Raw genomic sequence first — 16,402 nt, 5'->3', positions numbered from 1 at the left:
ACTTAAGGACAAAGTGGTAAAGCCTTCTGCTGTTTGAAAACACACACACGCACCAAAAAAAAAAAAAAAAAAAAAAAAGGAGGTAAAGTGAAAATAATCTTCCATATCCAAGTGACAAAATTTACAATTCAAAACCAAATCTGATAATCTCAAAGCAATTATTTGCATGGCCTATCATCTCAGCAGCACTATGTGGCACACAGTGGGCATCCTGTTTCAATTTCTTTTCTCCCAATCCACTGCTGCAAGACAAAGCTCACACTTGCAGAACCTTGTGCATTTCCACATTGCTCTAATGTGTGCTCAGAAAGGCATGTGTGCCCCTATCGGGTCTCACTGTCATCATCTACCAGGTTGAAGTGCTTGACACCATTGCTAAGAGCACCCAATTCTTTGCAGCCTACTTTAAAACATTATCTCAAAAACTATACACTCAAATTGCTTTGCAACTTCTTCCCATTCAATGGGTTTAGTAATAGAGAACATCAACTAGAACAACTCACATCCTTGACTTTAATCTCTTCCTCTTCACCATCCATTTCAGGATCCTTCATTACTCTCTCCCACTCACATATCATTCTCACTGGTTCTTTTCTTTTAATAACAGTTTCCATAATTTTCTCTGAACAATCCTGTACAGACTCTCTCCTTTGAAAGAAACCACTTTGCAGATTGTTTGGGTTATAGTTTTATTTCATTTCAGTCTTTTGCATCATTCCTGACAATGTCATGCACTGTTGTAGTGTCCTTAATTCAGGACAGACATATTATGCTTCCCAAGCCTGAGTCATTTCGTATCATTTGCTTCTGAATACATCTACCCACTCTCTCCATTTGTTCTCTCACAGCCTGCAACATGTCACAAACATTGGAGGCATCCACAGCGCTCTATTTTGGGGTACTTCTGCTTAGCAGATACATGTAAGTCCCCCCCTTTTTCTTCTCAGAATTACCCCAAACTGACTCCTCTAACCAGCTCTGTTCCCACAAGTCATTACTGCTACAGGTGATGTCTGGAAGCCCACAGGCCTGGACTCAGACCTGCTCCCTGTCCTGCACAGGTCTCCACCAACACTCAACTTAGTCTGTGAGCCTCTCCCAGATCCACCACTTGGTCAGAAATTATTGAGTTACATGGCAAAGCCCTGCAAGTTAGGTTCCTACTCTGACAGAACTTTTGGGTTAATCCATTTCTTCAGCTGCTTTTCCATCTGAAGTTTACTGCAGCTTTTCCAGATCAGAGCTTTATCTGTCAGGAGGCAAACACAGGAGTGATGTACTGCTGCCAGGAAAGGGCTCAGCAGGGGTGTTCTGTCAGACTGTATAGAACTTCCCATTGTACAGAACCCATGAGGAATTATTTTTACTATGGCATTATTTGGCTTTTGACTACACAGCTTTTGCCCAGGTACCTTGCTCCAAGCTTAAAACTTTGATTATTAGATACCATTAATGTAGGTGCCCAGCTGGCACCTCCAAGGAGACAAATGTTCCAGAAAGTTACTTTACCATAACAAAGCCTCAAAAACCTGCTCTTATGGAAAATAACTGTTTAGCAATGATTTTTATTGTTTTCATTTTAATATTTGCAAATCCTTTTTGCCAAAAGCTGTTTTCTTCAAGGACCAAACCTCATCCTCCTCCTTTATTAGAGCCAGACTACAGAAGGTCAGTGGTCAGTGCTGCTTTCTAAAGAGAAATTAGGATGCCTCAGCCTGTCAAAAGTAGTATCATTACACATGAATGCCTTGCAAACAAATTTAAGTGCCTTACTACAAAAAACCCACTTGAAATGCATTTTACTAATTACACTGATCTATAGATAAATGAAGTAACCTAAAGGGAAAAAAAAATTCTAGTTCCAGCCCCACCCCACTTCCTTCCTGACGCTTTGGCCTCTTCTCTAAAAATCTAGTCTTTGCTCCCTCAAGTTTGCCTCTATGGATCAGTTCATCTTCCCAGGCCTTGGCATTACGGATGGTGCTCCTTTCAGTGCCACCCAACCAGAGCGTGACACCCATCTGCTGCTGAACAGCTCTCCTCAAATGAGGTCTGCAAACAGCCTTTCCAACACGTGGAGCCACACATGGGCCACACTGCTGCAACAAAGAAATGGCACACTTAAGCTCTGATGTCCTTCTGTACTGTTGGCAAGGATGCACTAGAGCCCTTCCTCCACTCTGACAGCTGTGCATTTCTTGCCAGAGTGATAATGCTCCTGGCTAGCAGCACAAGAGGAGCCAGTTCTGCAGGGAAGCACAGTAACGAGTACTTCCTAATGCAATGTTTTGGGTTTTCTTGGTGCAGGACAACCAGCATGGAGGGAGATAACAGGATTTGCACAAGAAGTAATTACAGTCAAGGGAGGACCAGAGATTTGCGTAGCAACAGAGACCATGGAAGGTAACTACTGTCCCCAGACTAGTGCCAGAGGTTGTGTTACAGCAAAAATGAACAAGAAAGAATACCACCAAGCTGACACAACGCATTGCAAAAACATGTAAGACAGTGGGCATTTCATATTGCTTTTAGAAAAATGTTTTTATGTCAAAGAATAAACCATAATTCCTGCAACATACAAAGAATATAAAAGATTCATTTTAAATTGTAATGGATAATTGAACCAAAACAGATACCATTTGGTAAATTTACAGAAATGTTTTCTATCCTCCCCAGGAGAGCCAAACCCATCCTTGGGCACATTACTGGTGGTCAGCAGAGCCAGCACTCCTCCACCCACAAACCAAGCCCCCAGAGATCATGTCCCTAAGATCAATAATGTTGATTTTGAATTATTTTGATGAGAATGCTGAATAGCACTTCAGCATTTATGTAGAAGTAGGTGTTTTGACTTAACTAATATCATAGCAACGATATTTCCCTTAAGTCATTTGGAAACCATCTGAGTGGCAGTAATGAACATAAAATAACATAGCATTTGACAAAAGAAAAATGAAATCCTTAAGTCTACAAAGAGATATATGAATGAACGTAATTAGATATTTTTAAGCAAAGAACTCATAATTTCTCAAAAGTTATTTAAATTGTTACAGGACAGAGTATTTCAAAAGAAATAATTTCACTCTGCAAGGCAGATGAAGCATTTAATCTAGTTATAAGCAGTTGGTCTACTTATAAGCGAGATCAACTGCTAGATTTCCAATGTACTACTCATTTTCCCAAATCAGATGACCTGTTTTGTAGGCTGAGAGGAAGAAAAGCATCACTGTGCCTATCTCCTCTGCAGGTAGGAGTGGAAGCCCAATCATGCTGAAGGCACATGGACCACAGCAAGAAACTAGGCAAGCTGTCAGCTTTGGATATAGTGCAGTTGCCACAGATTATGTGTCCACCTAAGTGAGGAACGAGTGCAGCACAAGACACAGCAAAGAACGAAAAAAATACAAAAGTGAAACCACACAAGGAAAGCATGCCTACTTAGAACTCAGTGCTAACGTGGACTGCATACTGGGCTAGAAGCGGCTTGTTTTATTTATAGCTGTTTGTTAAAACTTATCCCCACTCTGCATTACAGTGAAAAGTCAGTTGGCAATACTGTAATTCCTCAGAGTTATTGTATCTAGAACAACACAGCTCCTACATTGACTGAGAACACGTAAGCCAAGATGTTTAATAACAACGTATTTCTTAAAAGCTAATCTCTACCACCTAAATGACCTACATCTTGCCTTTCCTCATCACCCTTGAGCTTCTTCAGATGGTACCACACATCATGCTCCGGACACTTCAGAAGTCAACGTTCCCAGTGGAAAGTTCTCTCCATTAGGGGCTGATCTGTGGCAATTTCAATACTTGCATATATTTTACAAGCCAGAAATGACAGAGTTCTTAGCTGGATACAAATTGTACAGGTACTGTTTCAGTCATTATCACACCGAAGGCATTTAGAGGCTAATAATACAGCACACACAGATTGTTATCATTCTGAATGTGGACCATCTTAGTGCATCCCTGGTCTTTCTATGGTACCTTCCGAGCCTGCCAACACATATCCAGTGCTTTTCAGATGCCCTCAGGGTAACTCTGTCCTAAAACAGATGGAAAGCTAAGCTTGACAGTTTTTCTTTATTTATTTACTGGGTAAAGTAGCCACAGCAACACTCTGGCACCATACTTAGGTCCTTTTTAGAACATATGCATGAAACAGAAGTTCCTACTTTGCCTCTTCTAACCTGAGGCTCTTGTCTCAAGCTTCAGCTTCCCAACAACTTAATCCAACATGGCACCAGACCAACTCAAGCCAGCATACTCCTTTCCTTTCTCCACTTGAGCTCTACCCATGGAGGAAGATGAGTAGAACATGTAACTAGAGCCGAAATACTTAAAAGCCCGGATTCTTTTAAAGGCAATTCAGCATTGCATCCTAGAGTTATGCAGCAGCCTGGTCCCACAGACACCAAGAACATACCCCAGGATAGAAAGGCCTCTCATGGAAGCCCAGCAGCCTGGCCTGCAACTCCAAGCGTTCTGGAAACACTTAAAACATGGCAGTGCAATACAAATAAAATGGATTCTCATCATCTACCTTAATGAACTTAAACTATTATCCTTAGGTTAGACAATTAGGACCTAGAAATGTCCTGGAATAAGTTCCTTGGTTTGCACTGACCTAATTATGGATAGACTTGAGAAGTACCATTTTTGCTTCTGCAGCAAGTAGTGAAGTCCTATCAGATGTTTCCACTTCATGGACTATGGGAACAGGATTCACTGTTGACTTTTATAATCAAGAAAATTCAGCATTCTCTCTTGTGTTCAGTACCAGTCTGGACTTCCACAGCAGTCTGTGGAATCTACTGACCTAATAGATTATCGTGCACAGCTGTTAGGACATCTGTGTACTACACAGTGATATTACAGGGGTTCAAATGCATGACAATGAAAAAATCAGATATTTAGAGATGAGAAACAAAGCCTCCTCCAGCCTGGTAGTACCTGAAATCTCACATGCTGCTCCTGTAAGAATGCTATTTGAAAATGTGGGATAAATAAGGACATGAACTTTTGCAGAGAAAGAGCATAAAGAGGGTAGATCAAGTGTGCTAGCAATTTTTATTTTTGCAGTATATCACTTTCAGACCTTCAGGCCGATAGTTAGGTTACTTATTTATAATCCCATAACTTATTTTGAACTAAACAAAACCGTAACTTTTTCCAGGTTTTGTAAAAAAGAACAAAATGCACTCTGAAAGGTGGTTTTACGGTCATACAAAGGAATTGAGGAAAAATACAGGCAAATGCCAAAAGGGGATGATGATGTAATTCTTCTGACTGCCTCCCTGCTTGCAAGCACTCACTGATGAAAAGCTCGACCTGAGCCAGCAGAATGTGCCTGCAGCCCAGAAAGACAATATCATGGGCTGCATCAAAAGTAGCATGGACACCAAACAAAGAGAGTTGATTGTTCACCTCTACTCCACTCTCCCAAGACCCTGCCTGCAGTGCTGAGTTTGTCTCTAGGGATCCCACCACAAGAAAGATGTGGAGGTGTCAGACTGAGTCCAGAGAAGTCCACAGGAATTGACATAGGGCTGAAGCACCTGTCCTACAAAGTGAAGTTGTTAAGTGGAGAAGTGAAAGTTCAGAAGAGACCTTGAGGCAGCCTTCCAATAGGTATGTAAAGGGAACCTGCAAGAAAGCTGCAGAGGAACTCTTCACCATGGAGTGTAGTGATAGGACAAGAATAATGGCTTTAAACTGAAAGAAGATAGATTTAGATTGGGTAACATAGAGATGCTGTAGATGTCCCATCCCTGGAGCAATTCAAGGCCAGGCTGGATAGGGGTCCGGGGCAACTCGGTCTTGTGAAAGGTGTCCCTGCCCAGAGGGTTGGAACTAAAGAGCTTTAAGGTCTCTTTCAACGCAAATCATTCTGTGATTTGGCGATTTGGGCAGGCTCTGTGAGCCAAACAAAAGAAAGATGACCTTTTCAGCAGGACCACATCCCTGACGCTGATTCTGATTCTCAGCCCATCAGGTCTAGCTCACTGGGCCAGGACTGTAGTTTCAAATACTTTGGACAAGAATACTACCTTTCACCATCTTTAAGACTTTATCTATCCTTCTCTCATCTCTTCCTTGCTTTCTCTGCAGAAGCACTGCATGCATATATAGAAAATTGGATCTGTTAACTGATCTGAATTAAAACTAACATCATCTTAAAGTTCAAATATTAAACCTAAAGTCCTAAGACTTACTACAACCTGCACTTAATTTTATGTTCAGCTTCAGTTCTCCAGATTGCACTTGATTATTTAACTGTATTTGTGGCCTTTAGAGGGCCACATTTCCCTATTTTTTTTTTTCTTAAATTCTTTATCAACAGGCTTGAAATATCTCATTTTATTAGAGTTTCAAAAAAGCTTCAGAAATCATCAATAGTCTCCATGGCATAAGAAATAACATGCCTAGCCCTCAAAGCTACACTTTTGCTCCACACCTTAAAAACAACCACTTCAAGTCAGATTTACAATCCTAGGCATATGCTGCTTAGCTGCTGACTTACAAATCTATAATTTTTCGTTTCAAATTTAGAAGCTGATAAAAGCAAGGGAAAAAAAAGTACACAGGAACATGTCTCTTTTCCATATTTTGAATAAATATATTATGCTCTTAAATAAATACATAATGAAACACATGGCATTGAACACATCATGAAAATGTCCACATGACTTCTCTCTTTTAAGAGATAGTACAAAATTTCTGGATATCTTTTCCTATGTAACATTAGTACAAAAAACTTACCCCTTGGTGTCCTTGGAACTGAATTGAAGGTTGAGAAGTAACAAGATCCTGCAAGAGAAAGAAAACAAGCAGAATGTAAGCAAAGCTGCAAATCTCCATACACTGGTAAAAGTTATTTTGCTACACAAATTAAACACGCGTGGTAGACTCATTTATAAAAACCAGCCTACTTCCCAGAGACCATATTATGATGCAGAGCTGCTGTGCAAGCAAGGCCAGGGCTCCTGCAAGCAGTACCCTATGCAGAGCAGAGGAGTTCAAGACCTGATGTTTTATTAGGATACGTGGGCACTACAGGGAGAGAATGGGCAAGGAAATTAATGGTTGGTACTGCTGGCACTGAAAGGAAGAAGAACTCCCCTATGTACGACTGAAAAGAGCCCCAAGAGCCCTGCTTTTTCCCACTCCCAGACTTTGCCTTCACAGGCCGGCCACTCAAGATTTTAGAAGGTGTTTATTTTCTGAAGAGCCTACTTGGCAACATTTTTACATGCATTTGAGTGTCTGGCTTTCCTACTCCGCAGTTCAGCTAATCAGTTAGAGTAAGTTTTACTAGTGAAAAGATTCATTGTAACCAAACAAACATCAAAAAAATAGGGCTCCCCCAAACAGTCTTCACTTCTGCAGCAAGGAATCTACTAAGTGAAATATGTAAGAGCGCCAGAAACAACAAGAGCCACCTCTAACTCGTCTCTATAATTTCACAGCAGTAAGCGCAGCCTGTTCCTGAATCACAGCGACGGAAGCATGCTGCACCAATTCTGTGCTCACATTACAGCTCATGAAGACTTACAGATGTTTTTAGGGCAGGGGACCAAGAAGCTTGCTATTGAAAACAACTGTTCTTTGTCGCAGGCTGGCTTCTGGTCAGATCTACTCCTTGACGTAGCTCCATGCACAGCACCAAAACACCACTGTCAGCAGGAGCACACTGATAAGAATATCCTATTTAGCAGCAATACTGTGCTCAGCTTTACTGAACCCTGAAATTACGCTGCAGAACAGAATAACATATGGGCTCTGTGCTGACTGGTATAACTTACTAGGATTTTATAGAGCGTTAGTCAGCCTCCTGCCAACACTTACACTGAGAATTGTATGAAAGGACAAAATTCTTATTCGTACAGATTTTAGTCCAGAAAAGCAAGTTTTTATAGATTGTAAATTAAGGTGCCATTCAGGAGCACAAAGCTGCAGATAACATAGCATAGAATGACTGGAAAGGTAAGTTAGGTGCAACTCCTGCTCACTGCTGCCTCCAGCCACAGCTTGCTCCTCTATGCCTTACACTTGTCTGGGTTTTCAAAGTAAAACTCATGACACTGATACAGCAGCAAACTCCTGGGGTTGGTGATGAAGTGGATCTGCTCATGAGGGTGCCTGTGGCTGCCAAAGCCAGCAGAAGTAAGTGGCAAGGTGCCAGGCAATACCCCAAGCATCAACAGGCCTGCAGGCAACCTCCAAACTTCAACCTCTTCAAAAACGGCTGCACCTATTTTTCATGATAGAAGGTTCACACTGCACCTCCAGTTTCACAGCAGCCCACAATACAGTTTGTATTGTGGGTCAGTTTCACACAGACCCGTAATACAATACAACCATAAGCCCTTAAAAAAACTCCACAGAACTTTCAAGTTCAAGTTGGAAAGTGGCAGAAGCCATCCAAGTTTGAAACTATTAGAGGATTTTTATTAGCTTTTCCAGCGCCTACAAGTAAAGTGTTTAAAAATGCAATTTGGTAAACATATGAAGCCTGAACACAGCTATAAATCCTAACCTGTGTCTGAGGTGTCAGGTTTCCAAAAGGAAACTTTGTTCCACACAAAGTGAGTTAGGAGAGCACTCCAGCACATGCTGAGTCAGACGTCCCAATGCACCCATCACGCAGGCTGACACTGCAGCTGTCACCATCTTACACAGGCTCACAGAACCTGACATCAGCTAGTTTCTGATCCACTCAAAGTGGGCTGGCTGAACAGCAGCCTGCCCTACTTCAGTGCAAGGAACCTAAATTTAGCAGAGTATCAGCAAGCCTTCACGTCCTTGCTGGCACGCTATCTGGAGAGCCAGACCGCCTGGCAGGGAACAGGCAAGGAGAAAGCCCTGCAGTCCGGCCTACTGCTGCTGCCAGGCCTTCACTCTGAAACAGGCCTGGGCTGCGCACAGCTGTAGGAGCAGAATAAATAGCTTTTCTACTCATCACTTGCTCCAGCCCCAACTCCCTTCAGTTCACAGTGTCTCTGCGGGGAGCACAGGTGCCTTGCCACTTTCCTGAGCCATTCACTTCACATCTCCTCACACTGACTGGTGTTGGAAGGCACAGCCCGCATTAGTTCTCTTTTGAATCTGTCTATACATCTGCTGCCTGTGAGCTTGCCTAATCCTTCTGTGAACCTGTAGATATTCTCTGCCTCCAGCCTCCTCTGACAGCAAGATCCACCCATCTATATGGTGAATAGAGTTATCTGCTTTAACTTATCTGTTTCACCAGGTGCCCTCTTGTTTCATCCCAAAACAAAGTCCCAACTTTTCTGGTCTCTCGGGAGGTGTAGGCAACTGATACAGCTCCCCTCGATCACTTGAGAGTAAGGAGGGCAGCTCTCTCTCCATACCTCCTTCTGCAGATTCACAAATTGAATTCCTACAGGGGACTCGGAATGTGGATGCACAAGAGCTTTGAACAGCAACAGTAGCAAGAAAACACAACTGTATCACTCTCAACTGTAGTACTAGTTGCAACTGTCAATTCCAAGTCTTACCTCACACAGTTTACTTGTTCTTATCTACGTTAGGGGAAAATCATATGTTACTATTTTTTGCCACAAACCCAGGCCAATGAGGTCTTTCTGGAGCTTCTCAGCATGAGTTTCCAATCCTGAAAAAACCTGAAGCTTTGACATTTCAATAGCTTCTCCAGACAACAACTGAACATGTGAAGTGGAACTGCTCCTCCGAGTGATGCTTGGCAAACCAGACCTGAACTTGTTTCCACCCTAAAGAGTGACCACAGAGTCCTACTTGCATCTTCAAGTCCCTCCTTCGGTGCCAATCCAACGGCAATTAAGTTCATCTAAGCAGTCCTCTGAGCTCTCCTGTTCCCTTCCTGTGAAATCAGCAGTTCTGGAGATCTTGGAGTTCTGCAGCTTAAGGGCAAGCCTAGAATCCCACCACAGTAATCAGATCCTGGAGAAACTGCCAGTGCTTGCAACGTGCACATCGTCTCATTGAAGTGAGAGTAGTAATAATCAAATGCCAACTCAGCCAAAAACCAGCTGAGGCACATTTCACTTAAGCAATTTCCCTTTATTTGCATTTGAAAATTTTATCTAAGAAAGAATAAATTCTCCTGTACAGGACTGGTTAGAGAAAATTTTATAGAGGAACAGTTACATTCAAATCTTAAATCTCTAAATTTTGAGTGAAAAAAATTCAAGAGCTACCTGGCTTGTTTTCTCCAGGTTTACAGTTTTGCTTAATCGTCTTTGTTGGCAGGGACTATATCTGCTTGCAAGACTCAAGATCTGCGTGTACACATGGTGCTTGGTAAATAACTCTAATATTTATAAGGCACCACCCTTGCATACAAGGTTAATTATCTACTGTTTTCCAGGCACACTGACTCAGAGTGAATAGAACATACCTTAACATCAGCACATTAGAGATTGTGATATATAATAATTTTTTATGTGTTTTAATGATTTTAAGAGCTACCAAGCAGAAGGCTAGCACACGATGCAGTTGCAAGATACTGATGCTTACCAGCAGTGTCAGCTTAAGAAATTCCTCCCTCTCTTTCCCAACCCTTCAGCAGCTTCTCTTTGCTGCCTTGGGGCTGAAAATTGCCTGCTGAGCCTATAAGAAGTTACTTGCTAATTTGCAGCATGGCCATACCTCAGTGCAACTTATGCTAAGGAATTAAAGAAGAAAAAGTGTTTGGACAGAAAGACTATATGCACTGATAAAATTGATTACATTATTACAGAGACCTGTATCACCAACACTGAGGATTATTCCTTATGTACACATTCCAAACATCAGATCAGTCACATCATGCTTCCCAATTACTATAAGGATTGAAAAACCATAGTAGCCAGCCAGTCTTTGTTATAATGAAGTTCAGAGAGCTAACTCTGATCTCCAAATGCTTAATATATTAAGAAAATCATGCTGTGAGTTGGCAAAGCCATTTTAATACAGAGATATGAGGATACAACTTTATCTTTGGCAACTGCTCTTGGAATTACATAATTGGCTTCTGGGCTTTTATTTTTATTTTTTAATTATTATTTTATTTTAAATATACAACCTCATCACATCATCTGGACAGTAATCAGTAAGCTGGAAGACCCAGAACAGTGACTCAATGTATGACATAGTAATATACAATAAGGACTTGTTTACTATGAAAAAATCTAGAGACCCTATGCCAGTAATCATAATAAAAGTGCTTCATGAAGATAAATACAGAGGTATTTGTATTTGCCATAAGAATTTATTACTCTCCTTTTACAAACAGTAATATACACAGATTATAATCAACACTATTTGGTAGCTCTGGGCATCAAACATGAAAAGTCCCAGTTCTGATTTAACTGACACCTATATATCCTGCTTCTTTCACAGGGAGAAAGACTAGCTCACAGCACACATCAACCCAAGCAGAGCCTACTGTCAGTGTATACTGCAATGCCTGCTGCAAGCAGAGTTGCCAACACTGGCAGCAGCAGTGGTACTGAGGCAAGGCAAGAAGGAGGAGCCTGCAGTTGCACAGAGATAATGAATGGGTGATCTTGGCTTCAGACCCCTGGTGTGATGCCCCCAGTGTCTGAGCAAAATCTGCAATGGAGCAGGGAAAGCAACAGCAGCTCAGAAAGTGGAACCATCATTCTTAGGGAAGCTGGCAAACAGATCCACTTGGATAATAAAGTTGTACTTTTGCTACATGGCCATCAATTGCTTCAGAGCTAATTGTTCCTGAAAGAGGAAGGTCTAGCTCCTTTCTCTTCCCACTCCCAGGACTCAGTTTCTCCCAGCACTTGTGGATCTCTTCCTTAACCTCAGTCAGCTCACTAACCCCAAGCAAGGCACCCTGAAAAAAAAAACAAAAAACAAAAACCAGGCATGTTACACAGGTGGTTTTCTGCAATGAAAAGAAATGGTGCCATGAACTTTTGATCAGCTCAAGCTACCTCCAGATATTCAGCTCAGTAACGCGATTATCTGCACAGGGTGCCAGTAAGGTGCTAGCCTTAGACCAACTCCATGGCAAGGGTGGGAATAATCTCACTTGTTAAGACAGCATTTAACTGCCCTCAGCTTTTCCTGCAGTCCTATGTCTCATCAACCACAACATTCTGACATCTGAAACAGGATACACATCCTAGTCACCTTCATACCAGATATCTGATTTATCCAGGGCATGGTCCATCCTGTGCATTAGACAAGTTAAGAAATTTGTGGGAAGATAATGGAGCAATAGCATTGGAAGGAAAAACAAACAAACAAATAAAAAATCCATTTTTTGCATCTGAGAGTGGATTTGCTGGTTTGGCCATAGTAGTGCTCATACTCAGCATGGCAATCGCCTTTCTCCCTAGATCAGTTTCTCTTTGACGACACAAGCCCTCATACCAACAACCTGAAACCTGAGCAGGAAGGGTAGCCAAGCAAAGGATAAGAATGGTAAGAAGGGCTTCTGGTTTTCTTCAGCAGCAAGCCTGGCTTAAACACTCACCGAAAGCAGTATTCTTCCAACAAGGCAGTAAGGCAGCATGGCAACATGTATCCAACAGTTTGAAACAGGAACAGGAGCGTTAGCACCGCTTAAATAGACTCAGTCATCTCCATTTCCTCTCCATCACATGAAGCCTGTTGTCTTTCCTGGAGGTAAAGGCACTTACCATCACAGTGTTCTTAACTCACTCCTGTCATACAGTGTCTCTTTTCTACTCATCTACTTCATAGGAACTGTATGGAATTAGGTTGTTTTTTTTTTCACCGTTAACAGACTTGTTCCAAATCAGACTTGTAAGTTTGTAGCAAAGGAAAAAACATTCAGAGTGGTATCTCCCAGTCCTTGCTGCCACAAGAAATCGAGGTTAAAAGAGCTTGTGAAGATGCAAATGTGTTTATAATAAATAACTGCATAGCCTGAATCAATTAACTCCGCATTATTAATTGCACTGTCTTAAGAGATAAGAAATCTTAGATTTGAAGAAATAAAACCACAACAAATACAGAATGCATCATCAACATCAGAATGCATCATCAATGTTTAGATGAGCAACAGAGGCAAAAACGTAGAGACCTCACCTAGGCACTTCCCTTCTTTTTCACAGAACTCCCTTGCAGTTTGTACAGTGGTATCAAGTGTTCCAGTACAAAATATTTATTTGCCAGGAGCAGAACGGAGTGGATGGGGCATTCCCAGATAAGACTATAGGGTCTGGAAGTGCCCTGGAGTAACTGGACTCTTTTGCACACTCCCATTCCTAACAAGCAGCCACTCACCAGTGCAGACTGCTGGACTCCAGCATCCCATTCCCCCCTACTTTGCACACTTGCATCTAAATCCCAGCACAGCTCATGGCATATGAACACTACAGCTGTGATAAGACTAATGCTATGTCTACCTTCAAGCTGACTGATAAGAAAGCAAAAAGAAAAACCTGAGAGATTTGACCCTTCTAAATGCATGAAGTGTATTCTCATTCCAAGTAGGATGTCATTGGCGATCTCTGAAAGTCTCAAGCTTTCAAACAGAAAGTCATTTCCTAACCCCAAACCCAAACCCTAGGTGCCAGAGACACGTGTGAGCTATGGGGAATTTCAGCCCTGGTAAATGAAATACAGCATCTTTCTGTGACTTCTATTGCTCGGAGTGAGGGAACATCAGACAAACATGCATTTCATATGCTTACTAACTCCAGAATTGCTGCAGCTGGAACACCCAAATGACAAATAAAAACTTAAACGCAAGGCAGATTTGTAAAAGTCAGAATTATCCTTGGGCTTCAGAAGTTGAGATTTTATAGGCAAAAGAGAAAAGAAAAAAAAAAAGAAAAAAAAAGGAAAAAACTTGCTTAAACAGCATGCAGAAGAAAACAGAGATCTCCAGTTGCTTTCATCTGGAGAAGCACAGCTAGGACACGACTGTAGAAGGTGATGTTCCTTCTGCAAAAAAAGTTTTATCAGCTACAGACAACTGTCCATACGACTCTGCAGAAACTGCTCAAAACAGCATTCCCTAGTCTGCTTCAGAAGCAGTCAGCAGATTAGGACATGCCACCACCTGCAAGAGTGAAATTATACACTGTCACCAAGCAGTGAGAAGCTCCACAGCAATATGAATGTTTCTGTTATACCTGTTCTCTTTATAGCACTTTCTGCTCAGAAGATGCACCTGCACACTATAACTTGAGCTAACCTAATCAGGTAACTGCCTCCAAAACACAGAGGCTGTACTTGTAGCACTCACTCCGGTCATGTGCCCTTCTACCAAAGCAGCTCTCAAAGCTCTTATGTTTTTCCATCCAGAACTACTCTGGCAGGAGAGAGAGAGAGGAAAAAAAAAAAAAAAAAAAAAAAAGGACAAATAAATAAGGTTGTTCAGAACAGTTCCAAGGACAGCACAAGGGCCAGGGAGGCAATGCACCATGGCCATGAGAGCAGTTCTGTGCAGCCAAGCACTCATGCTCACCAGGGGTTTCTAGTAGCGCAGCCATGACCCTTTGGGATGTGCTATACAAGGCTGTGCTACACCGCTCCTGTGCATCCTCAGAGATTACACACTGCACTCTGCATTCCCCACTGCTCAGCCAGGGCAGCAGCTGCATGGCATGGCTGTGGCTCTGAAGGCAATATGCAGCAACCACCAGTACCAAAGTGAAACTGCCTGCAGAACAGAAGTTGGTTAACAAACGAGTAGTCATGCTTTAAGTTCACACTGCCATAGACGATGCTCAAATACTGCAAACCATGCTTCTCAGTATTATCAGAACAAAGCTAAACATCCTCCAGCATGTGGATTCAGTCTCCCCCTCCAAAGGCATGCAAGAAACCTGCTCTCACTTACAACAACCTGCACAGATCAGAAAGCACTGTTTCAGCTCTGTGCTTCTGCAGGTGAGGGGGAAGTTGGATTTAAGGACTTAAGATACACCGTAAAGCAAGCTAAGAAAATTTTTAGAAAAGTAATAATATAGCACAAGTACTTCAAACTTTACACATAGTGCTGGAATCTGAACATGAAGCAACCTAGCCTACAGAGCCTGCTTACAGGCTGCCCAAGTTCTACAAGTGATGGCTAAGTAGGTCGTTTGAGGGTTATCATGATTTCGCACTTCTACATACTGCTTGAAGAATTACTTGTGTTGTACAGATAAGATCTTTCTGCACAGAGAAAGGCAACAGCAAAACTGTGGGTCATCTTTCCTGCATTCACTTAATAACATCCTCCCTTTTTCAGCAACGCTGATTGCAAGCCTTCGCTATAATTTCTTTAGTAAGAGCTGAAATGGGTCAGTGATGCAAGAGAGCACAAAGCTGGTGAGAAGAACTGAACTGCCAGCTGCAGACCATGTGCTCTGCCCTCCTTAAGCACTGCAGGGACATAAACCAGCTATTTTCAACCAGATTTATTTAAAATACAGACAACAGAATCTGATAATGTCTTCTCTCTTCCCCATTCCTCTCACCTGATGCAGAGATTCCTAACAGAAAAACAACAGCCCTTCAGAATCTCTCAAATATAGCCTGAGAACTGCTTCCTGAATAATGTCACAGGAGATTTTGGGCACGGTGGAAGTGAGAAGACTGCAATTTAGTTCAGCGGCATAAAGGATGACCATTTTTAAACGTAGAAGTTCTAGAGACTGCAGTACCAAGGGCTGAAGTTTTACACTCTCCACGTTACTGTCACTGGCCACTGTTCCAGTGGCACACACTGACTCCTGCAGGATCAACTGAGAGAAAGCAGGTCTGCAGCACGAGCTAGAGGCCCACTTAGTGAAGTTATGGAAATGATGAAATAGTGAAATAGGAAAAAGAATTTCATTTATTTTCGTGATCATCGTCATACATAGTTCTGTATTCACTTGACAACACCTTAATGATTAGGCTTTCATTTTCTGACTCGGAAACGGATTCTACTTTAGGGAAAGAAAAAAAAAAAAGCCTAGGCAGGTAATTCATTGAAGTTGTTTCAGAATTGAAGTTGATCAGAATTACACCGTTCTCCAGAACAGAACGCAGGTTCACTACCACCAGTGCACACCCAACCTGCCCTAAGTTCCTCACGCACAGAGCTGCCTAACTCCCAACCGCAGCATCGCACGCACGGCTCCTACCGGGCGCACAAGCCTCGGGGACCCCATTGCTGAACTATTCTGCACACCAAGTTGAACTCCTCGCTGCCTGCAGCCCGGCTCCCGTCAAAGCACCCTTCATCTACATCACACCGGCTGCGGTAAAGCAGCCCTTTACAGGCGCGCTGAGTTCAACCCCGAATCATCCCCGCACGTCGGTTTCAACGGCCGAGCGCCGCAGCGCTGCCGGCAGCCACCACCCAGCGTCGGGAGCCGCAGCCCGGCGCGGGCACCCAGCGGGACGGGCGGTGCGAGCAGCCGGCACCCGCAGC

At 42.5% G+C, this 16,402-nt stretch overlaps 1 protein-coding gene across 2 annotated transcripts in view; it reads right to left on the bottom strand.

Annotated features, from left to right (window-relative positions):
* ELL2 (elongation factor for RNA polymerase II 2) overlaps positions 1-16,342 on the bottom strand; it is a 48,598-nt gene extending 32,256 nt beyond the window's left edge. The window contains exons 1-2 of one of the 2 annotated variants that reach the window (XM_019610610.2): positions 16,113-16,342; positions 6,766-6,813 (exon numbers count right to left, since the gene is read on the bottom strand). In XM_019610610.2, coding sequence (XP_019466155.1) covers positions 6,766-6,813; positions 16,113-16,139 — 75 coding nt within the window. In that variant the 5' untranslated portion in view covers positions 16,140-16,342. The remainder of the gene's footprint in view (positions 1-6,765; positions 6,814-16,112) is intronic. The other variant, XM_019610611.2, reaches the window with a different exon arrangement.
* Positions 16,343-16,402: the final 60 nt, after the last annotated feature.

This window comes from Meleagris gallopavo, chromosome Z (assembly GCF_000146605.3).
Source record: "Meleagris gallopavo isolate NT-WF06-2002-E0010 breed Aviagen turkey brand Nicholas breeding stock chromosome Z, Turkey_5.1, whole genome shotgun sequence".
Lineage (NCBI taxonomy): Eukaryota > Metazoa > Chordata > Aves > Galliformes > Phasianidae > Meleagris > Meleagris gallopavo.
The sequence above is the reverse complement of the archived record's forward strand: the minus strand, read 5'-3'. Positions and strand labels throughout refer to the sequence as shown.